Source organism: Aegilops tauschii, chromosome 6 (assembly GCF_002575655.3).
Source record: "Aegilops tauschii subsp. strangulata cultivar AL8/78 chromosome 6, Aet v6.0, whole genome shotgun sequence".
Taxonomy (NCBI): Eukaryota; Viridiplantae; Streptophyta; class Magnoliopsida; order Poales; family Poaceae; genus Aegilops; species Aegilops tauschii.
Window position 1 is genome coordinate 123,063,040 of NC_053040.3, and position 24,347 is coordinate 123,087,386.

Genomic DNA, 24,347 nt, shown 5'->3' on the forward strand with positions numbered 1-24,347 from the left:
CTCTTCAGGTAGGGGATTTGCACTCCATAACTCCAAATCATTTCCTGGAAGTTAGTGGTGCTGTCATCCATCCACTTTCATACCAGCAGGTAAGCTACCCTGCTTTCATTATTCTTTTCTGAGCCGAATAGCCTATGCTCTCAGAGTCTCAGTGTCGTTCTCAAGGAAACCATATGTATTTGTTTCTGTAGTATTCTGCCTTGAAGAACATTTTAATGCAAATAAAATTTGGACAGTGCGTCAGTTTGTAACACTATTCGACGGGGTTTCCTTGGCGGTTGATTTTGGCCAGTGATGGCCCAGGTTTCTGACCTTGACAATGGGGAGCTGACACTCCCATTCATGCCAGAAGAGGGGGGGGGGGGGGGGGGGGGGGGGGGTTGGCACCTGGCTCCGGTAGCCTTCTTTCAAAAGTTTTGGCCGCAACTTCAGCCGATGTTCATGTCGATGTTCCATGAATTTTATATTGGGACGCTGGACATGGCACGCCTGAACTTTGGTGTCATTACCCTGATCCCCAAAATAGTTGGGCGACGGATATCCGACACTTTAGGTCGATTACGGTAATTAATGTCCTCAAGAGGATTTTTGCAAAGGTTTGTGCGACACGACTATCTCCTATTGCAGAGCACCCCGCACACCCATTCCAGTCTGTGTTCCTGAAGGGTCGCCCGCATCCACGATGGGATCTTGGCCCTTCATGATTGTCCATGAGGTTAGGAGATGACGCCATAGGGCCTTCTTCCTTAAGCTTGATTTCCAAAAAGCTTATGACTACCTCGACTAGTCCTTCTTGCGCTTGGTGCTTGAGTGTAGGGGGTTCAATGACAGGTGGTGCTCTTGGATCATGCAGTTAGTACGGAGTGGTAGCACGGCGATTAATATCATTGGGGAGGTAGGTCCCTTCTTTAGGTCGTCCCGAGGGTGAGGCTGGGAGATCCCATTTCTCCGCTCTTCTTTCGATGCCCTTGCGGCCATCATGGACAAAGCTACGATGGCCGGCCACCTAGTTAGGGTGGTTGTGCACCTGATCCCTGGGGTGGTGTCATGTATCTGCAGTAATCAAATGACACCATGATTATGCTCAAAGGCTCGGATCTTGACATTGTTAACCTTAAGTTCCTCTTCTTTGCTTTGAGGCCATGTCTGGTCCTAAGATCAACTTCGACAAGAGTGAGGTGGTGATATTAGGATACTCTAAGGTTGAACAACAATGGATTGGCGACAACCTGAATTGCAGGTTGTCCTCCTTTCCCATATCTTATTTGGGGATGCCCCTAGCTATGAGACTCAAGGGTTATGCTGGTCAAGTTTGACCCACTCATGGGGTGGGTCGCGTCTCAGACAGAACCCTGTCGCAGACGTGTTGCTTCCAAAGGTAGTAAGACGGCCCTGATTGACACCAATCTCTCTAGCCTTCCTGTTGAGGATATAACCGTTGGAGTCACCCGCCCAGGAGGGGCCGGGTTACCCATGATGGTTACTACGCGAAGCCCAGTACCAAAGATGAGGACGGCGGGTCAATAACGGGCCCAAGACCCGGAGATGGCTTAAGGCCCGTAGCATTAGCCGCTGTTAGGGTAAAACTTGTAGTGTAAGGCAGGAATAGATAAGAGTCCGAGCCGGACACTGTTATGAGCCGGCCGGGACTCTGAGAGCCGCTGGGCGTCAACCTCTCTGTATAAAGGGACGACCCGGCGGCGGTTCAGGACAAGTAAGATCTCGTCGAGAGCCAGGCATAGCAGTTAAGCTCCCTGGTCATCGAAACCCTAATCAATACCACCTCAACTGGACGTAGGCTTTTACCTTCACCGTAAGGGGCCGAACCAGTATAACCCTCGTGTTCCTTGTCCCGTTTAACCCCTTCAAGCTTCCTAGCTGCGATGGCTCCACGACTAAGTCCTAGCTCGAGGACATCTGCCGTGACAATTCCACGACAGTTGGCGCCCACCGTGGGGCGAGCACACGGTGGATTTGAGTTCTTGAAGGGTAGCTTCGAAGGGCTCAAGGGATACGCTATGGGCCGGATGACCAAGAGTCGTCGCGACAAGCTCTACATCGACGATGCAAACTGGGCCCCGACGCCGGCTCAATTGAGTACGGGTACCGGGTCCCCTTCGGCGGAATTCATGTCTTCATCGGCAAGATTGGTGAGCCGGGCCCTGAGCCGGATCTCTGCGCCGATCTCATCGAGACGGCTCAGCGCGCATGACCTGCCCGGGCCCTACCTGCCTTGAAGCATGCTTTTGTGGGATGTATCCATGGAGGGCTCTCTGATGGATCTGGATCTGGTGATGAGACGGCCGCCGGCTCTGACGGCGAGTCGTCCACAGATGAGTCAAACTCGTTGTATCAACTTCAAGATGGCAGGCTCAGGGGTTGTTCCGATGGTGACAGTATTTCGGACCCGTTTGAGCCGCCGAGCCGGGTTGGAATCTTCATGGCCGGTGCACAGCCTGTTCAGAACCCTGCCGCTGGGTCGGGAAACCCGGTGCCCTCGCCGGCTCAGGTGCTGATGGATCTCACCGATAAGATGACGGCCCTGTTGACCGCCACGGTTGACCCGGCGGATCAAGCTCAGCATGACGCGGAGGTGGCACAGTTAAAGTTAGATCTAGTGAAAGCCAAGGAGGATCTGGCGGCGGAAGGGATCAGGATGGCTGCGGAGAGGGCGGCTCTCGATGCCCAGACTCAGTTGATTCAGGCGCAGTCCTTCCGGCTCACGATGGATCAGAACGCGTCCAATGAGGTCATGAGAAGGAGGCATCAAAAGGCCCAATCTCGACTCCCTCCGGTCTACGATCCTCGAAACCTCTTCAACACGCCAGGTGCAGGGTCTAGTAACCCGCCGGGGGTCATAGTGCCCGGGGCTGGGACACCTATTCAGCCACAAGTGATGGGGCCTCCCCGGGTGAACCCTGCCCTGCCTCAGTATGTGCCAATACCACCGGGTCATTATGCTAACCCGCTGGAAAACATGGTCGCCGCAGCAGCACGGCTGGCGGCTCTCCCAATTGACGGCGACTCTCCAACGGCTGTTGAAACCCGCCGGGTCAGAGAACTCCTTCAGACAGCGCTGGCGCAGCAAGAGGCATACTCTTACAGCCGGGACATGATACATTCAACCCCTCGTCCGGGCCGGAGCCCGATTTATAGCAGACACATGGTTTCAGCGACCGGCTCAAGTAATGTCCGACGGCATGACTTGCCCCCTGGCCCTGGCCCGGCTCATAACGGGGCCTTTCACGCAACAGACCAAGACAGAGCGCGGCAAGAGGCGGAGCAGGTGCCTCAGTTGACGGCTTACCAGACTCCCCCGGCTTATCCGACGACTTCTGTCAATGTGGGTATCCCTACGAGGACTGGAGGTGTCCCTTGTTTAGTGCCGGCTCTCCGCAATGAGCATCTACCCAAGGATTTCAAAGGGCCTAGGAAGGTGCCTAATTACACGGCTGATTTACAACCCGGAGCCTGGATCGAGAGTTACGAGATGGCCATGGAATTGTTGGAGGTCAGTGAAGCGGCGATGTCCAAGTACATCACCATGATGTTAGATGGGACTGCCCGCACTTGGTTGAAAGGGTTACCACCGAATTCCATCGGGTCTTGGGCTGAGCTGAAAGCCTGGTTCATCCAAAACTTCAAGGATACCTGTAGGCAGTCTATGTCAATTGTGGATTTGACTAACTGTAAACAGCAGGAGGGTGAGTCTACGACACATTGGGTTCGCCGGGTCAAAGAGATCATACATTCATCTGATAAGATGGATGCTGGCTCTGCAGTCTTAATGTTGGAGCAGAATTGTCGTTTCCTGCCCCTGAAGATGAAACTCGGGCGGCTTAAGCGCGACTGCAATGATATGGGTACGCTGATGGCGGCTCTCGTCAAGTACGCCGACTCTGATTGTACCAAGGACCCCGCTTCAGATGATGAAAGGACAGGGAAGGGAAAGAAGAACGGCAATGGCAAGGGTCCTCAGCATAACCCGGGGAACCAAGGAGGTGGCAAGCGTAAGGCCGACGGCAGCCTAGAGTTCGTGGCCAACGCCAGCTCACAGGGTAATAACCAGCGACGCAAGGGGAGGCCACCTCCCCGAGCCGGCGGGTCAGGCCCGACGCTGGAGCAGCTGTTGAATGAGCCTTGTCCAAGGCATGGCTCTAGGGAGAATCCAGCTACTCATCTATGGAAGGATTGCGCAATCATGAAGGCCTTTAAGAATTCCAATGCCTTTAATGGCAACAATGGCCCGGGCGGCGGCTCAGGCGCTGGCGGTTTTCATGGCCCGGGCGGCGGCTCAAATTCTAATCCACAGAACGGTCAAGGGGGCTTTAATCAGCAGTCTGGCCAGGGTCATCAACAGCAGCAGGGGGGTTATCAGACCAATCCAAAGCAGCTTAACGGTGGACAGTATCATGTATTTACCACCAGTCTGTGTAAGCGAGATCAGAAGCTTCATAAGAGGGCTGTGAATGCTGTTGAGCCGGCGGTTCCACGCTATTTAAGATGGTCTGAGCAGCCTATCGTGTGGAGTAGGGAGGATCACCCTCCCCGGGTTGATAATCCGGGTCACTTGGCCTTGGTGGTGGCTCCTCAGGTGGGAGGATATAAGTTCAGTAAGGTGCTCATGGATGGAGGCAGCAGCATCAACATCCTCTATTATGAGACTTTCCGTCGTATGGGGTTGATTGATAGGAACCTCAGCCAGTCAAACACTATTTTCCATGGTGTGGTGCCTGGTAAGTCGGCTTATCCAGTTGGCAAGATCGAGTTGGAAGTGGCCTTTGGAGACGAGTACAACTACAGGGTGGAAAAATTGACCTTTGAGGTGGTCAAGATAAGAAGTCCGTATCATGCCATATTTGGGCGGCCGGCTTACGCCAAGTTCATGGCGCGGCCGTGTTACGTATATTTACAGCTCAAGATACCGGGTCACAATGGGACCATTACGGTTCATGGCAGCCAGAAGGTGGCCTTGGAGTGTGAGGAAGGCGATGCAGCTTATGCAGAATCTGTTTGTGCAACAGAGGAGTTGAAATTTTACAAGGACAATGTTGACCCAACAGATATGACCACTCTGAAAAAGCCGACTACGGAGCATGAGCCGGCAATGAAATTTAAGTCGGCTGATGAGACTAAGCTTGTTGATTTCGTTCCAGGTGATTCATCTCAGCAGTTTAGCATCAGTGCCAATTTGGATCCGAAATAGGAAAGCGCGCTCATCGAGTTCATCCGTGAGAACAGGGACATCTTTGCATGGAAACCTTCTGACATGCCAGGTGTACCTAGAGAACTCGCTGAGCACACTCTCAATGTTGATCCGAAATTTAAGCCGGTCAGGAAATTCCTTCGACGGTTTAATGAAGAGAGGCGGAAAGCCATTGGTGAGGAGGTGGCCCGGCTCTTGGCGGCCGGGTTTATTGTTGAAGAATTTCACCCGGAGTGGTTAGCTAACCCAGTGCTCGTGCTCAAGAAGAATGGCACCTGGCGGATGTGTGTGGACTACACGGACTTAAACAAGGCATGTCCGGCTGATCCTTTTGTCCTTCCCCGTATTGATCAAATCATTGATGCTACGGCGGGTTGCGAGCGCTTAAGTTTCTTGGATGCTTATTCTGGATACCATCAGATTAAAATGGCAGTTAAGGACCAGGAGAAGACGATGTTCATCACTCCCTTTGGAGCCTTCTGATATGTGTCTATGCCTTTTGGACTCAAGAGTGCACAGGCGACTTATCAGCGTTGCGTGCAGAACTGTCTTCATAACCAGATTGGGCGTAATGTTCATGCCTATGTGGATGATATTGTGGTAAAGTCCAGGGAGAAAGAAACTTTGATAGATGATCTGAGGGAAACCTTTGATAATCTCCGGGTCTACAAGATGATGCTTAACCCGGCCAAGTGTGTTATTGGTGTTCCTGCTGGCAAGCTCTTGGGTTTCTTGGTTTCTAACAGAGGCATTGAAGCTAACCCGGAGAAGATCAAGGCAATCACCTCTCTGGCTAAGCCGGCGTGTATAAACGACGTCCAGCGCCTGGCGGGTCGTATTGCTGCTTTAAGCCGGTTTATAAGCCGTTTGGGTGAGAAGGCCATGCCATTGTACCAGTTGATGAAGAAAACTGATGACTTTGTCTGGAATGATGCTGCTAATACTGCTTTTGAGGATTTGAAGAGACAGCTGGCAGAGCCCCCAGTCCTTGCTGCTCCGGTTGACAAGGAGCCTTTATTGCTGTATGTAGCTGCTAACACACGGGCCGTCAGTGTGGCTATGGTGGTGGAGCGCAAGGAAGAGGGTAAGGAGCATCCGGTTCAGCGGCCGGTTTATTACATCAGTGAAGTGCTCATCGAGTCCAAACAGCGGTATCCACATTGGCAGAAGCTTGTTTATGGTGTATTCATGGCAAGCCGGAAGCTTAAGCATTATTTCCAGGGTCACCCTATCACTGTGGTTAGTTCTGCTCCCCTTGGAGATATCATCCAAAACAGAGAAGCCACAGGGAGAGTAGCTAAGTGGGCTATAGAGCTCGGGCCTCATGGTCTGAAATATGTACCACACACTGCTGTTAAATCTCAAGCCTTGGTGGATTTCATCAACGATTGGACAGAGCTACAAGTGCCTGAAGAAAAGCCAGATAACACATATTGGATTATTCACTTCGATGGGTCAAGGCAATTGGAGGGCTCGGGGGCTGGAGTTGTATTGGCTTCCCCTAAAGGTGACAAGTTTCATTATGTGCTACGGTTGATGTTTCCTTGCACTAACAATGCGGCTGAGTACGAGGCTTTGCTCCATGGTCTTCGGATGGCTAAGGAGATGAGCTTGAGCCGGGTAAGATGTTTCGGCGACTCAGACTTAGTGGCTCAACAAGTATCAGGCAAGTGGGACTCCAAGGACCCTCTCATGGCGGCTTATCACCGTGAAGTTGATGCCATTACTGGACACTTTCAGGGTTACCAAGTAGAGCACATCGATTGCAGGAAGAACGAGGCAGCTGATGCATTAAGCCGGCTGGGCTCTCAGAGAAAACCGGTGCCGCCTAATACTTTCCTGGACGTCTTGCATAACCCTTCTGTTAAGGTACCTACAGAGGAAGATTTGGCTGTCCCTGACCCGGAGGCACAGTTGGTGGCGGCTCTCCACATCACCCCGGACTGGACGGTGCCATACTTGGCTTACATGACCCGGGGAGATTTGCCCGAGGATGAAACTTTGGCCAGACAAATAACCCGGCGGTCTAAGTCAATGGTTGTTATCAATGGTGAGCTGCATCGCCGCAGTGTTACGGGAGCGTTCCAGCGTTGTGTCTCCCCTGAGGAAGGTCAAGAAATCTTGCGCGAGATTCACGAAGGAGATTGTGGTCATCACGCCGGCTCAAAATCCCTTGTGGCCAAGGCTTTTCGTCATGGTTTTTATTGGCTGACGGCTCATGCTGATGCGGAGGACTTAGTCAGTAAATGTGATGGTTGCCAGAGGTTCTCGCGACGGGCTCATGTGCCGGCTCAGGAGCTGAGGATGATACCAATCACTTGGCCATTTGCGGACTGGGGGCTTGATATGGTTGGGCCTTTTAAAAGGTCCAAGGACAAGAAGACCCACCTCTTGGTGGCAGTTGACAAATTCACAAAGTGGGTTGAAGCAGAGCCAGTTAGCAAGTGTGATGCAGCCACGGCGGTTCAGTTCATGAAAAGGGTGATATTTCGTTTTGGCTTTCCACACAGCATTATAACTGACAATGGTACCAATCTGTCCAAGGGCGCCATGGAGGAGTTTTGTCAATGAGAGCATATTCGACTTGATGTTTCATCAGTGGCTCACCCTCAATCCAATGGTCAAGCTGAGAGGGCTAATCAGGAGATTCTGAAAGGCATCAAGCCCCGGCTTTTGGTCCCTTTGCAACGGACGCCGGGTTGTTGGGTGGAGGAGTTACCCTCCGTGTTATGGAGCATCAATACTACTCCTAACAGGTCTACGGGTTTCACGCCTTTCTTCATGGTTTATGGAGCGGAAGCATTCCTCCCCAGCGACATCCGTCATGACTCGCCTCGAGTGGCGGCTTATGTTGAGGCGGATAATGAACAGGCGCGCCAAGATGCTCTTGACTTGTTGGACGAACAACGTGATGTGGCAGCAGCTCGATCAGCGATTTACCAACAAGACCTGTGCCGTTATCACAGTCGCTGGGTTAAGTCCCGGGTCTTCCAGGAAGGTGATCTGGTGCTCCGGCTCATCCAAGATCAAACAGATGCGCACAAGCTATCCCCGCCTTGGGAAGGACCCTTTGTGGTCAGCAAGAACTTGCACAACGGGTCATATTACCTCATTGACATTCGGGAGCACAAAGATTCACGCAAGTCGGAGGAGGAGACCCGTCGGCCGTGGAACATAGCTCAGCTTCGGCCTTATTACACTTGAGCCACCGGCTCTCATAATGTACATATTTCTATAAGCCATGTATATATTATGATAAGCAATAAAGCATGACCTCTGTCCTTTTTCTCCTCCAAAGGTAAATGTGTTGTTTCCATTACAAGATCACATGGTAACTTGGAGGTGGATCCGGCTTATGATCGTATTCGAATCTAGTCGTACGCAATATAATCACTTGGGGGCTTCCTGTTCAAACATAGGTCGTATTCGAACCAAAGAGAACATAGCTGTCGATACCCACTTGATTGGCAAAGTGCCGAGCTCATTGGGGAGTTTTCTTTGATCATATTTGAATCATAGCTCAACCCCCTTTGGGAACTGACGTGGATCGTATTCGAATCAGCGTCGTTAAACAACTCTTAAGATCATTTGGGGGCTTCCTGTTCAAACATGGGTCGTATTCGAACCAAAGAGAACATAGCTGTCGGTACCCTCTTGATCGGCATCGCCAAACCCACTGGGGGCTATATGATCGCATTCGAATCTTAGCTTAACCCCTTTGGGACGGGTCTCTGGTCGTATCTGAACCGGAAGCCCCTAAGTTTTGATTTTCTGATTTACAACAAGTTCTTCTGGTTGTATCAACAGTGTACACGGCGGTTCTTATTCCGCCGACTTAACTTTGATTCACAAGGTTAGTCACACACAATTAGCATTATCAAGACAGGTAAACCGGAGTTGAGGTACCAACCTTATTATCCGGGTTATATAAACCGGAAGCGGAAGGCCTGTAAGTATGTTATTACGGTTATATCAAGGACATAATTGAGGACCAGTCTTTGGTGACTTAGATTCATATTCCGGGTTATATGTATGAGACTATGATTCTCAGTGCGGTAAGCCGCCTAGAGACTTGTGACTTGTTTTTCTATGCAGGATAGTTAAGGGACGGCTATTTGAGCTTAAGGAAAATAAATGATCAATTATGACCCGGAAGAATATAAGGAGGCAACTTCAATGGAGTTAAGCATTCAACACGTGCACGATGGCACGACAAAGTTAAAATGTTGGCCCTACTCTATTACAAGACTCCCCGAGTCCAAAAGGGTGAAGCATTGTTTAACAAGCCGCCTAAAGAGTCAAGATGCTTGCCGGGTTGAAGCTTCCGGCTCATCCCTCTCCGCTCCTCCGGCTGTTCCCAAGACCTGGAAGGTCGACGATTTCCAGTCAATGCCTGTCAATGCTTCAAATTGAGCTTCCTCGTCAATTAACCCAGCCGGGTCAATTTCCGGGGCAAAGGTGTGCTTACGAGTCGGCGGGACCAAGCTGACGGCTTCATAACGCGGAGTGGGGATCCTCTGATTCTCTACGTCGTAACCCGGCTGGTACTTGGTCAGATCGGTGTCGTTCCCAATCAGGGTGGCCACCGGGCGCATGATCTTCACACAGGCAGCAAAGTCCTTTTGGTCGAAGGGGGTGCCGTCTTCCTTCAGGCTGGGGTAACCAAGTGCAATGTCCGCCGGGTCTAGCTCTGGAAGGAAAGCCTTGGCCCGGCTCAGAGCAGCTATGGCTCCGGCTCTTGCAGAAGCTCGCCGCAGCTCTTGGAAACGCTGAGGAAGAACGCCAAGCCGGCGAAGCACGTCTGCCAGGTGAGTCGGAACCTCATTGGATAAGGCCACCATGGCCAAGGCGCACTGTGACCCGGTGTAGAGTTGCTCCACCAGAGTGTACACGGCCTTCAACTTGGTCAGCACATTTTGATTGAGGTTGGCGCTTCTGGGACCTGTTTAACAAAGTAAGATAAGCCGCTGGTAATGATGGGAGTTATGAGACATAAAGACTATAAACTTGTCAAGAGCCGGCGGAATGACTTACCGAAGATTGCGGCGACCATCTGTGACACGTGGCGCTTTAAGCCGGAGAGTTCGGCGGTTCTCTCCGTCAGAGTCTTCTCCGCCTGTTCGGCCCGGCTTACCAGAGCAGCTTTCTCTTCAACCCAAGTTTTCCTTTCAGCCTCAAACTTCTTCTTCAGCTTCTCTTGAGCAGCAATACTGGACTCAAATTTGGCGTTGGCCTTCCGGGTCTCAGTTTCCTGAGTCTTCAGGCGGTTCTTTAGCTCAGAGATATCAGCCTCAAATTTTTTGCAAGCAGCCTGCATAATTTCCGGGTTATAGTATGAACAATTATTATGCAATTTTAAAGTCCCAAGCACTTCCATGCAAAGACACTTGGCACTTGGGGGCTAATGCATGTCGAAAGTTTCTATCTACAAATTACCAGTTCATGGAAGTAAGCCGGAAATTAAGTCTACAACATATTCTATCATAAGTCGTAGACTTGGGGGCTAGTATGGTAAAGATGATTATGCAGTAAGCAGTAGGGTGGTACCTCAGACTTCTGCTGTATCTGCTTCACCATGTCAATCTCCAAATCCCGGCTGCTGTGCACTTGATTGACATAGCCGGAGATGATCTCTCCAATGCTCAGGTTGGCGTAGTTGGTGATGTCCAGCTTGGCCCAGCGGCGCTCTAGCAACTCTTCCTTCGCAGAGCACTTAGCCAGCGCAGTGGGTCTCCCCGGCTTGACAAACTCCGTCCGGGTGATTACCACGTCCGGGTCATCGGCCGGCTGAGCCGGGCTGGAGATGTCCGGGTTGGTGGAAGTCTCCATGGCTGGCTCGTCGGTTGGAGTGGTGGCTTCAGGAGCAGAGGCAGCTGGCGGCTCTTGGGCTGAAACCTCCGGCTCAGGCAAGACCGGCTCTTCGACCATCTTATTCTTCTTCGCTCTTTTACTGAGCTTTGCCTGGGCACTGAAAGAACAAAAGGTTAGTACAAAAGCATGAGTAAAGATAAGCACAACAAGAGATGATCATCATTACCCGGGTACGGTCTTGAAAGCCGGCAGGTTCGATTGCATCGAGTCACCAGAGGAAGGTGAAGTTTCCTGATAGTTTGAATCAGAAGAATTGAGCGGTTGACGTGTAACACCCGCCAAAGGATGAAAAGGATATAAGTTGGAGATAACCTCGGTCCGGCGCTTCCTCGACGCTTCAGGTAAGCCGGAGGAGAGGTCTGCATCTTTGTTGGTCCGGGTGTGCCGCCGGCTCTCATGAATCTGTTGCTTCAAAAGAAATTGAGGATCTTGATAAGCTAAAGGATGTGAAAATCTTACTTTCCGGGTTACTCTTCGGACTTTCAGCCTTGGCAAGGGCTCCGAGTCGGAGGAAAGTGTCATTACCTCTTCAGTCACCGGGTTACTTGCTCCGGTGTCATCCTGTGGATAGTCAAGTTAATAAGGTGGCCAAAAGACAGCAGAAAAGCGGAAACAAAGACAAGAGCTTACAGATTCAGGGGTTACCTCTGACTCGGAGCTGACACTTAGTTGAAGCAGCTCTGAGGCAGTAGGCCTGCTTCCTTTCTTGCGGGGAGCGGCTCTCCTGGCGGCTTTCTTAGCCTTTCTGGCTTTTTTAGCCGCCTCATGGTCGTACTTGACCTTCTAGAATTTATCATCAGCCTGAAAAATACAATGAAGACTTCTTAAGGTTCAGATGAAGACTATCTAAGGAGAAAATAAGATGTTCAGATCAGTGGCTTACCGCTGGGGCCGGGTTAGTCTTGCAGAAGGGGCTTAAGCCGGTCCTCCCGCAGTCTCTCAAGCTCTCATTTGAGAGGGCCTTGGTCATGTCGTCAACAACGTCTTCAGGTAGATCGTTGCGGCTGTGTCGCAGAGGGTCATCTTTCCGGCCCGTGTAATCACACATTAAACTGGGGCGGCGGCTTAAGGGGATCACCCGCCAGGAGATCCAGACCCGGACCAGATCAATGCCGTTGAGGCCGTTGCCCAGGAGAGCCTTGATCTTGTTGATGGTGGGGATCAGAGGTTGACGCTCTGCCTGAGATAGTTTGTCTGGCAGAGGGTGGTTTGGTTCCAGACGCACGGCACGAAAGCCGGGCAGAGGGCTCTCGTCAGCCGGAGATGTGTCCTGGCAATAAAACCACGTCTGGTTCCAGTCCTTTGGATGGCTGGGCGGCTCAGCGTAAGGAAAGAGGCAGTCTCTTCGGCGTTGAATGGAGATTCCACCAAGTTCCAGGTTCGGTCCGTTGGCGCACTCATTCTAGCGGTTCAAATAGAATAGCTCTCTAAAGAGCAGAAGGCTGGGCTCTTCTCCAAGGTAGACTTCGCAGAATACTTGGAAGTTGCATATATTTGACACGGAATTGGGTCCTATGTCTTGTGGCCGCAGATCAAAGAAATTCAGCACATCTCTAAAGAACTTTGAGCCGGGCGGTGCGAAGCCCCGGCTCATGTGATCAACAAAAATCACTACCTCACCCTCCCTTGGTTGCGGTCTCTCCTCCAATGGGTCAGGGGCCCGGTAAGACATGACATCCTTCTTGGGCAAGTGACCCGTCTTCACAAAGTCCGCTAAGGTTTCGTCAGTTACATTGGATCTCATCCAGTTGCACGTGATGGGTGCCTTGGGAGCTTTGGGAGGCATTATGAAAGACGGAAGCCTATGATAAAAGGAAATGTCCGGTTCAATTATAAGCCGGAGGAAGTTTACAGTTCAATGTTTAAAGTGGCGGCTTATGAAGGGGCCTAATGACATATGGCTAAATGCATCGGGTTATCTAAGCCACTGAGGGCATCGTCAGTAAATGTGATGGTCTAAAGCCCTATTATGAATAAGCCAGAAATTTCTATGGCGTGTGACCTCTTTAAGCCGGAGATATGAGCCGCCATAACTAAACAGACGCATTTTTTGACTAAGTGTGGCGCAAACAAGTTTCACACATCACAGTAATTATTCTGGATCAAACGATCGACTGGAAAGGGAAAGTCTCTAGACCTAAAACAGACGCAGAAGAAGTTCATAAGTTCGAATGGAGCCTTTATGCAATGAGAAGGGATCTATGTACATTGGAAACGGGCGTGAAACAACTACCGCAACTGTTCTATACAGTCTAAAGATCAAGAAAGGTGGTAAAAATGAAATCTACCGAGAACTCGCGAGGAACGGCGAAGAACACGGGAAGAACAGCAAAGAACCTAATGTGGATCTACTCTGGAGTGGCGAGGGCTTACGGGTGCTGGTGAGTCGCGGAGGTCGCCGCCGTTTTCTCTGGACACGACAGGTTGATGCAGCGGCCGGAGTTGGTGAGGACGAGGAGATCCGCGGCGGCGGCGGCGGAGCTCGGGCGACAGCACAGTAGGCGAGAGGAGGAAGAAGATAGAGGCGACGAGTGACCAGAGGCTCATGGGCCGGGCTATTTATAAGGTGAGGCTCATAAGTGGGCGCGAGAAACGAGGAGGCCACGGCGTGGTTATCTCTCCATATAAACGCCTCGATTTTCGGGACGGCAATTAAAGATAAGATCCGTTGCGGATATGGTGGAGTAAAAAATGGACTTAATGGAAGATGACGTCACGGCGGGTTACCCGGAATCCAGAAGATGACGTCACGACAGGTTATGGCCTTCACGCAATTGTAAGCCGGAGATTTTCTGTCGAAAGGATTGAAGATTGACATGAGCCGACTCAAATCAATCTGGGGCCTAATGTTGAGGATATAACCGTTGGAGTCACCCGCCCAGGAGGGGCCGAGTTACCCATGATGGTTACTACGCGAAGCCCAGTACCAAAGATGAGGACGGCGGGTCAATAACAGGCCCAAGACCCGGAGATGGCTTAAGGCCCGTAGCATTAGCCGCTGTTAGGGTAAAACTTGTAGTGTAAGGCAAGAATAGATAAGAGTCCGAGCCGGACACTGTTATGAGCCGGCCGGGACTTTGAGAGCCGCTAGACGTCAACCTCTCTGTATAAAGGGACGACCCGGCGGCGGTTCAGGACAAGTAAGATCTCGTCGAGAGCCAGGCATAGCATTTAAGCTCCCTGGTCATCGAAACCCTAATCAATACCACCTCAACTGGACGTAGGCTTTTACCTTCACCGTAAGGGGCCGAACCAGTATAACCCTCGTGTTCCTTGTCCCGTTTAACCCCTTCAAGCTTCCTAGCTACGATGGCTCCACGACTAAGTCCTAGCTCGAGGACATCTGCCGTGACAATTCCACGACACTTCCCATATATATGATGGGATTGTATATCTTGCCGGAGCGGGTTCGCAACTCGTTTGATAAAGATCTTTCTTGTTTCTTCTGGCCGGCGAGAAAGATCGTCAGAAATACCATATGATAAAGTGGGTTGACATCTGTTTGCCGAAGGACCTGGAGGGGATAGGCATCCTAGCTTCCCGTCGCATGAACATGGCCCTCATGCTCCGTTGGGTCTAACGGATTATGCGAGGGAAGGGGGGTTTGTCGTTGCAGCTTCTTCAGACTAAATATTTGCGGGGTGAGCCTCTCCCTACTTGATCCATCTAACGGATCAAGCAGGAGATTTACCTAAGGGTTACCTTCTCCATCGGCAATGGAGAGGGGACCCTATTTTGGCTCCACCCTTGGCTCGGTGGAACTCCGTAACGTATGGGGTTCCCTAACCTGTTTGCCATTTGCGCGGATCTGATGATGTTGGTGTCTTCAGCTGCCCTAAATGGTCAATGGAACATCTTGCTCCGGTGGTCATTGGGGCAGCTGGAGTCAGTAGAGTGAGCTAATTTGCGGACTGCCCTCCTCGCCGGTGCTCGCAGAATATTCGGACACTATTTCTTGGCGTCTCGCCATTTCGGGTGTTTTCTCTATCGGCTCGGCATATCATGCATGCTTGGTGTCGTAGGCTGACTATTGCTTGGGCATCGCCACTTGGAAAGCGCCCTTGCCCTTGAAGATCAAAAAAATTCTTTGGCAATTGTTGAGGGATCGCCTCCCATCCGAGACGGAGATGATCAAGAGACACGGCCCGGGGAATGACCTCTGCCCTCTGTGTGGGGTCCCTGTCTCGGGGATCCACATCCTCTTTTGTTGCACCGCGGTGAGGCTTCTTTGAGGTCTTTTTTTTTGTGAGGCTCTAGGGCATGATTGGGAGGCCCTGGACTTGGCTGGAATCATTCAAACCAATGTCAACCAGACCGGTAGGAGGAGATGCCTCTTCTGGTTTGTGTTCGCAGTGTTAGCTTGCACTCCGTGGACGACGCGTAGTAAGATGGTACTGAGAGCATCTTTCTTCAACGGCCTTTGACTTGACCTTCAAATTCCTGGCGTTTTTGCAGCACTGGTACCCGTTGTCTAAGTAGCGTGACCGAAAGAGGTTTGGACTGATGATGAACGCAATGCATGATGACGCTAGCCTCCTTGCCCCGCAACAAGTCCCCTCACTCTGCGGCCACTTGGTGGTCTTTTCTCCCTATTGCTTTTATGCTTTTCTTAGGCATGTTTGTGCCGATGCCCCAGTAGGATCTTCTATTTCGTTGAACTTGACACTCTTGTATGGACGTGGTGTTGGCTTTATTTATATAGTGGGGTGAAAGCCTATTTTGAGAGTACACATCCTATCATTCTCTACCACCGGGAGCTCTGGCCTTTGTTGTGTGTATAGTAGGGTTACTGATTCTCCTTTTGTTGGAGGCGCGTGGATCTAGTCTGGGCTTGGTGTCGATGATCCTTTCTCGGATGTGGATCGTTGCCTCAGCCCAAGCTCATGCCAGGACCCTCTCTCCTGACGAGGAGGCGCTTTGTTATGACCGGCCTGGCTTATAGCCGTAGAAGGCCCACCGGGCAATCTTAGCCCACAAGTTATCTTAGGTTAATTCGTATGCAAGTTATCTAGGTTACAAATATATGCTGTAAGACTGTTTTTCAGGTTAAGCAATAAGAATATTATTATCCCTATTGCCCGGCTCCTAGAGGAGCCGGAACCCTAGCCGCCGCCATCTCCCTCCTACGCGACGGCGCCCAGCCGCCGGCGTGCCCGCTCGTCACCTCACCCCGCTCCATCCTTCCCCTACAACCTCCGGAGCAGGTCCGGTAGGACCCCTGGTTCTACCAATTTGGTATCCAGAGACTCAGGTTCGATCATGTCGTCATCCCTGTTGGAGATTGTTGCAGAAATTAAAAAAATTTCTACGCATCACCAAGAACAATCTATGGAGTCTTCTAGCAACGAGAGGGAAAAGATTGCATCTACATACCCTTGTAGATCGCGAGCGGAAGCGTTCAAGTGAACGGGGTTGATGGAGTCGTACTCGTCGTGATCCAAATCACCGATGACCGAGCGCCGAACGGACGGCACCTCCGCGTTCAACACACGTATGGTTGGGGAAGACGTCTCCTCTTTCTTGATCCAGCAAGGGGGAGGGAGAGGTTGATGGAGATCCAGCAGCACGACGGCGTGGTGGTGGAAGCAGCGGGGATCTCGGCAGGGCTTCGCCAAGCTCAACGAGAGGGAGAGGTGTCACGGGAGGGAGAGGGAGGCGCCAGGGCTTGGGTGCGGCTGCCCTCCCTCCCCCCTCTTTATATAGGGCCCCTGGGGGGCGCCGGCCCTAGGAGATCCAATCTCCAAGGTGGGGGGGGGCGGCCAAGGGGGTGGCTTGCCCCCCAAGCCAAGTGGGGCGCCCCCCACCCCTAGGGTTTCCAACCCTAGGCGCAGGGGGAGGCCCAAGGGGGGCGCACAAGCCCAACAGGGGCTGGTTCCCCTCCCACTTCAGCCCATGGGGCCCTCCGGGATAGGTGGCCCCACCCGGTGGACCCCCCGGGACCCTTCCGGTGGTCCCGGTACAATACCGGTGACCCCTGAATTTTCCCGGTGGCCGAAACTGGACTTCCTATATACAATTCTTCACCTCCAGACCATTCCGGAACTCCTCGTGACGTCCAGGATCTCATCCGGGACTCCGAACGACTTTCGGATTTCCGCATACTAATATCTCTACAACCCTAGCGTCACCGAACCTTAAGTGTGTAGACCCTACGGGTTCGGGAGACATGCAGACATGACCGAGACGACTCTCCGGTCAATAACCAATAGCGGGATCTTGATACCCATGTTGGCTCCCACATGTTCCACGATGATCTCATCGGATGAACCACGATGTTGAGGATTCAATCAATCCCGTATACAATTCCCTTTGTCAATCGGTACGTTACTTGCCCGAGATTCGATCGTCGGTATCCCAATACCTTGTTCAATCTCGTTACCGGCAAGTCACTTTACTCGTACCGTAATGCATGATCCCGTGACCAAACACTAGGTCACATTGAGCTCATTATGATGATGCATTACCGAGTGGGCCCAGAGATACCTCTCCATCATATGGAGTGACAAATCCCAGTCTCGATTCATGCCAACCCAACAGACACTTTCGGAGATACCCGTAGTGCACCTTTATAGCCACCCAGTTACGTTGTGACGTTTGGCACACCCAAAGCACTCCTATGGTATCCGGGAGTTGCACAATCTCATGGTCTAAGGAAATGATACTTGACATTTGGAAAAGCTCTAGCAAACGAACTACACGATCTTGTGCTATGCTTAGGATTGGGTCTTGTCCATCACATCATTCTCCTAATGATGTGATCCCGTTATCAATGACATCCAATGTCCATAGTCCGGAAACCATGACTATCTGTTGATCAACGAGCTAGTCAACTAGAGGCTCACTAGGGACATGTTGTGGTCTATGTATTCACACATGTATTACGATTTCCGGATAACACAATTATAGCATGAACAATAGACAATTATCATGAACAAGGAAATATAATAATAACCATTTTATTATTGCCTCTAGGGCATATTTCAAACAGTCTCCCACTTGCACTAGAGTCAATAATCTAGTTACATTATGATGAATCAAACACCCATAGAGTTCTGGTGTTGATCATGTTTTGCTCTAGGGAGAGGTTTAGTCAACGGATCTGCTACATTCAGGTCCGTATGTACTTTACAAATATCTATGTCTCCATTTTGAACATTTTCACGAATGGAGTTGAAGCGACGCTTGATATGCCTGGTCTTCCTGTGAAACCTGGGCTCCTTGGCAAGGGCAATAGCTCCAGTGTTGTCACAGAAGAGAGTCATCGGGCCCGACGCATTGGGAATAACTCCTAGGTCGGTAATGAACTCCTTCACCCAGATTGCTTCTTGTGCTGCCTCTGAGGCCGCCATGTATTCCGCTTCACATGTAGATCCCGCCACAACGCTTTGCTTGCAACTGCACCAGCTTACTGCCCCACCATTCAAAATATACACGTATCCGGTTTGTGACTTAGAGTCATCCAGATCTGTGTCGAAGCTAGCATCGACGTAACCCTTTACGACGAGCTCTTCGTCACCTCCATAAACGAGAAACATATCCTTAGTCCTCTTCAGGTACTTCAGGATATTCTTGACCGCTGTCCAGTGTTCCATGTCGGGATTACTTTGGTACCTTCCTACCAAACTTACGGCAAGGTTTACATCAGGTCTGGTACACAGCATGGCATACATAATAGACCCTATGGCCGAGGCATAGGGGACGACACTCATCTTTTCTCTATCTTCTGCCGTGGTCGGGCATGGAGCCGTGCTCAATTGCACACCTTGCAATACAGGCAAGAACCCCTTCTTGGACTGATCCATATTGAACTTCTTCAATATCTTGTCAAGGTACGTACTTTGTGAAAGACCAATGAGGCGTCTTGATCTATCTCTATAGATCTTGATGCCTAATATATAAGCAGCTTCTCCAAGGTCCTTCATTGAAAAACACTTGTTCAAGTAGGCCTTTATGCTTCCCAAGAATTCTATATCATTTTCCATCAACAGTATGTCATCCACATATAATATGAGAAATGCTACAGAGCTCCCACTCACTTTCTTGTAAACACAGGCTTCTCCATAAGTCTGTGTAAACCCAAACGCTTTGATCATCTCATCAAATCGAATGTTCCAACTCCGAGATGCTTGCACCAGCCCATAGATGGAGCGCTGGAGCTTGCATACCTTGTTAGCATTCTTAGGATCGACAAAACCTTCCGGCTGCATCATATACAATTCTTCCTTAAGAAAGCCGTTAAGGAATGCCGTTTTGACGTCCATTTGCCATATCTCATAATCATAGTATGCGGCAATTGCTAACATTATTCGGACGGACTTCAGCTTCGCTACGGGTGAGAAAGTCTCATCGTAGTCAACCCCTTGAACTTGTCGATAACCCTTAGCGACAAGTCGAGCTTTATAGATGGTAACATTACCATCCGCGTCCGTCTTCTTCTTAAAGATCCATTTGTTTTCTATCGCTCGCCGATCATCGGGCAAGTCTGTCAAAGTCCACACTTTGTTTTCATACATGGATCCTATCTCGGATTGCATGGCTTCAAGCCATTTGTTGGAATCTGGGCCTGCCATTGCTTCTTCATAGTTCGAAGGTTCACCGTTGTCTAACAACATGATTTCCAGGACAGGGTTGCCATACCACTCTGGTGTGGAACGTGTCCTCGTGGACCTACGAAGTTCAGTAGTAACTTGATCCGAAGTACCTAGATCATCATCATTAGCTTCCTCTCTAGTCAGTGCAGGCACCACAGGAACATCTTCCTGAGCTGCGCTACTTTCCGGTTCAAGAGGTAGTACTTCATCAAGTTCCACTTTCCTCCCACTTACTTCTTTCGAGAGAAACTCTTTCTCCAGAAAGGACCCGTTCTTGGCAACAAAGATCTTGCCTTCGGATCTGAGGTAGAAGGTATACCCAATGGTTTCCTTAGGGTATCCTATGAAGACGCATTTTTCCGACTTGGGTTCGAGCTTTTCAGGTTGAAGTTTCTTGACATAAGCATCGCATCCCCAAACTTTTAGAAACGACAGCTTAGGTTTCTTCCCAAACCATAATTCATACGGTGTCGTCTCAACGGATTTCGACGGAGCCCTATTTAAAGTGAATGCGGCAGTCTCTAAAGCATAGCCCCAAAATGAGAGCGGTAGATCGGTAAGAGACATCATAGATCGCACCATATCCAATAGAGTGCGATTACGACGTTCGGACACACCATTTCGCTGAGGTGTTCCAGGCGGCGTGAGTTGTGAAACTATTCCACATTTCCTTAAGTGTGTGCCAAATTCGTGACTCAAATATTCCCCTCCACGATCTGATCGTAAGAACTTTATTTTCCTGTCACATTGATTCTCAACCTCACTCTAAAATTCCTTGAACTTTTCAAAGGTCTCAGACGTGTGTTTCATTAGGTAGACATACCCATATCTACTCAAGTCATCAGTGAGAGTGAGAACATAACGATAGCCACCGCGAGCCTCAACACTCATTGGACCGCACACATCAGTATGTATGATTTCCAATAAGTTGGTTGCTCGCTCCATTGTTCCGGAGAACGGAGTCTTGGTCATCTTACCCATGAGGCATGGTTCGCACGTGTCAAATGATTCGTAATCAAGAGACTCTAAAAGTCCATCAGCATGGAGCTTCTTCATGCGCTTGACACCAATGTGACCAAGACGGCAGTGCCACAAGTATGTGGGACTATCATTATCAACCTTACATCTTTTGGTATTCACACTATGAATATGTGTAACACTACGTTCGAGATTCATTAAGAATAAACCATTAACCAGCGGGGCATGACCATAAAACATATCTCTCATATAAATAGAACAACCATTATTCTCGGATTTAAATGAGTAGCCATCTCGAATTAAACGAGATCCTGATACAATGTTCATGCTCAAAGCTGGCACTAAATAACAATTATTGAGGTTTAAAACTAATCCCGTAGGTAAATGTAGAGGTAGCGTGCCGACGGCGATCACATCAACCTTGGAACCATTCCCGACGCGCATCGTCACCTCGTCCTTTGCCAGTCTCCGTTTATTCCGCAGCTCCTGCTTTGAGTTACAAATATGAGCAACCGCACCGGTATCAAATACCCAGGAGCTACTACGAGTGCTGGTAAGGTACACATCAATAACATGTATATCACATATACCTTTGGTGTTGCCGGCCTTCTTGTCCGCTAAGTACTTGGGGCAGTTCCGCTTCCAGTGACCACTTCCCTTGCAATAAAAGCACTCAGTCTCAGGCTTGGGTCCATTCTTTGGCTTCTTCCCGGCAACTGGCTTACCGGGTGCGGCAACTCCCTTGCTGTCGTGGAATTGTCACGGCAGATGTCCTTGAGCTAGGACTTAGTTGTGGAGCCATCGCAACTAGGAAGCTTGAAGGGGTTATGCGGGACAAGGAACACGAGGGTTTATACTGGTTCGGCCCCTTACGGTGAAGGTAAAAGCCTACGTCCAGTTTGAGGTGATATTGATTAGGGTTACGATCGCCAGGAGCTAAACAGCTATCCCCGGCTCTCGATGATATCGTTCTCGCCCTTAAACCGCTGTCGGGTCGTCCCTTTATATAGGGAGGCTGACGCCCAGCAGCCCTTAGAGTCCCGGCCGGCTCATAAGAGTGTCCGGCTCGGACTCTAAACAATACTTGCCTTACACTACAAGTTCTATTATAGTAATGATTGTAACTACGGGCCTTAAGCCATATCCGGGTCTCAGCCCATCTCTGGCCCATCATCTTGAAACTTAGCTCCGGGCTTCTGGCAACGACTGTACGAGTAACCCGGCCCCTCCTAGCGGGTGACTCTAAGGTCTATATCCTCAACATTAGGCCCCAGATTGATTTGAGCCGGCTCATGTCAATCTTCAACTCTTCTGACAGAAAAAATCTCCGGCTTACCATTCATGTGAAGGCCATAACCCGGAGTGACGTCATCCTCTGGACTCCGGATAATCCGCCATGACGTCATCCTCCATTAAGTCCGTTTTTTACTCCGCCAGATCCGCAACGGATCTTTGCTTTACTGTCATTCCGAAAATCGAGGCGTCGTGGGGGGGAGATAATCACGCTGTGGTCTCCTTGAATCTCGCGCCCACTTATGACCTTGCCTTATAAATAGGCCGGCCCAACGGGTTCTTCTCATGCTCTCTTCTTCCTCCTCGCGCCGTCGCTCCTCTGCCAGAGCTCTGCCACTGCCGCCGCCGTCGCGCCCCTGGTCTTCATCAACCCGGCCGCTGCATCACCCTGACTCGGACCAGATAAACGGCGGCGACCTCCGCTCTTCTCCAACCCCGGTGAGTCTCCTTTGCCGTGTCAGATAGATCTACCGTAGGGTTCGTCTGTGTTCTTCGTGTTCATCGCCATTGCCACAAACCTCAGTAGTTCTCATAGTCACTGTACTTGGTTGATCTTTAACCTTGCATAGGACTAGTGCGGTAGTTGTCTAAGCCTCATTTCAAGTACCAGTAGATCTCCTTCCACTGTATAGATGCTTCGTTCGAGCTCAAGAATATCCGCTCGTCTGTTTCTAGGTCTAGAAAGTTTTCATTTCACCCGACCATTTTGATCCAAAAAAGTTACTGCCATATGTGAAACCTGTTTTACCACACTTAGTAAAAACTGCAACCATTGAATCTTGACGGCTTACGATTCTGGGTTAAAGAACCCACACGTTGTAGAATCCTCCGGTTTAAAGAGAACCATGCTTTGTAGAGTCCTCCGGCTTAACTGTGGTAAAGCCGTAAATAATCAATCTTATTCTGAATGCCCCTGCGGCTTAAATAACCCACTGTACCTGAGTATATATCATTAGTCCCCTTCATAAGCTGCCATCTTAGTTTGAACTGTAGATCTCCGGCTTATAATTAACCCGGACATTTTTCCCTTTTATCATAGACCACCAACTTTCACCATGCCTCCCAAGGCTCCCATCACTTGCAACTGGATGAGGTCCAACGTCACGAACGAGACCCTGGCCAGTTTTGTTAAGTCCGGATATTTGCCTAAGAAGGAAATCATGTCCTATCGTGCCCCTGACCCGTCGGAAGAGAGACCACAACCAAGGGACGGGGAGGTAGTGATCTTCGCAGATCATATGAGCCGGGGCTTCGCACCGCCCGGCTCAAAGTTTTTTAGGGACGTGCTCAACTTCTTTGACCTATGGCCTCAAGATATAGGACCCAACTCCGTATCCAACATCTGCAACTTCCAAGTCTTTTGCGAAGTGTATCTTGGAGAAGAGCCGAGTCTGCTGCTCTTCAGAGAGCTGTTTTACTTAAACCGCCAAAATGAGTGCGCCAACGGGCCAAGTCTAGAGTTAGGTGGCATCTCCATCCAGCGGCGTACGGACTGTCTTTTCCCTTACGCAGAGCTGCCGAGCCACCCCAAGGACTGGAATATGACTTGGTTCTACTGCCAAGATACGTCCCCGGCTGACGAGAACCCGCTGCCCGGCTTTCGCCCAACACGTCTAGAGCCGACTCATCCACTGTCGGACAAACTGACTGCAGCGGAACGCCAGCCTCTGCTTCCAACTATCAATAAGATCAAGGCCCTGCTAGGCAACGGTCTGAACGGAATCGACCTGGTCCGGGTCTGGATCTCATGGCGGGTGATCCCATTGAGCCGCCGCCCCGGCTTAATGTGTGAGTACACCGGGCGAAAGGATGACCCTCAGAGGCACAGTCGCAATGATCTTCCAGAAGACATTGCTGAGGAAGAGACCAAGGCTCTATTAAACGAGAGTCTGGTAGACTGTGGAAGAATCGGGCTAGCCCCCTTCTGTAAGACCAATCCAGCCCCAGCGGTAAGCCGCTGACTTTAACCTTTCAACTTCTTCTGCATGTAACCTTGATCTGAACTGTTTTAAGAATTCATTACTATATTTCTCAGGCTGATGATAAATTCTGGCGGGTCAAATATGACCATGAGGCGGCCAAGAAGGCCAGGAAGGCGAAGAAATTCTTGCTATATTTGTAAACCAAGAAATTCTTGCTATATTTATAAACCTTGCTTCGGAGCTAATGCAATTAAGCGACAGCTCCGAGTCAGAGGTAACCCGTAAACCTTGAAATTCTTGCTATATTTGTTATTTGTTGCTGTCCGCCTTATCAACACTTGCTCATTGACAGGATGACACCAGCGCCAGTAACCCGGTGGTTGAAGAGGTAATGTCACTTTCCTCCGACTCGGAGCCCTTGCCACAGTTGAAAGTCCGAAGGGTAACCCGGAAAGTAAGCTTTTCACATCCTTCAGCTTATCAAGA

At 50.3% G+C, this 24,347-nt stretch overlaps 1 protein-coding gene across 2 annotated transcripts in view; it reads left to right on the top strand.

The window, feature by feature from the left end:
* LOC109759762 (protease Do-like 7) overlaps positions 1 to 24,347 on the top strand; it is a 50,345-nt gene that overhangs the window by 3,950 nt on the left and 22,048 nt on the right. The window contains exons 11-13 of one of the 2 annotated variants that reach the window (XM_073501168.1): positions 9 to 89; positions 23,975 to 24,135; positions 24,214 to 24,251. In XM_073501168.1, coding sequence (XP_073357269.1) covers positions 9 to 89; positions 23,975 to 24,061 — 168 coding nt within the window. In that variant the 3' untranslated portion in view covers positions 24,062 to 24,135; positions 24,214 to 24,251. Of the gene's footprint in view, positions 1 to 8; positions 90 to 23,974; positions 24,136 to 24,213; positions 24,252 to 24,347 lie in introns of those variants that run through there. The other variant, XM_073501167.1, reaches the window with a different exon arrangement.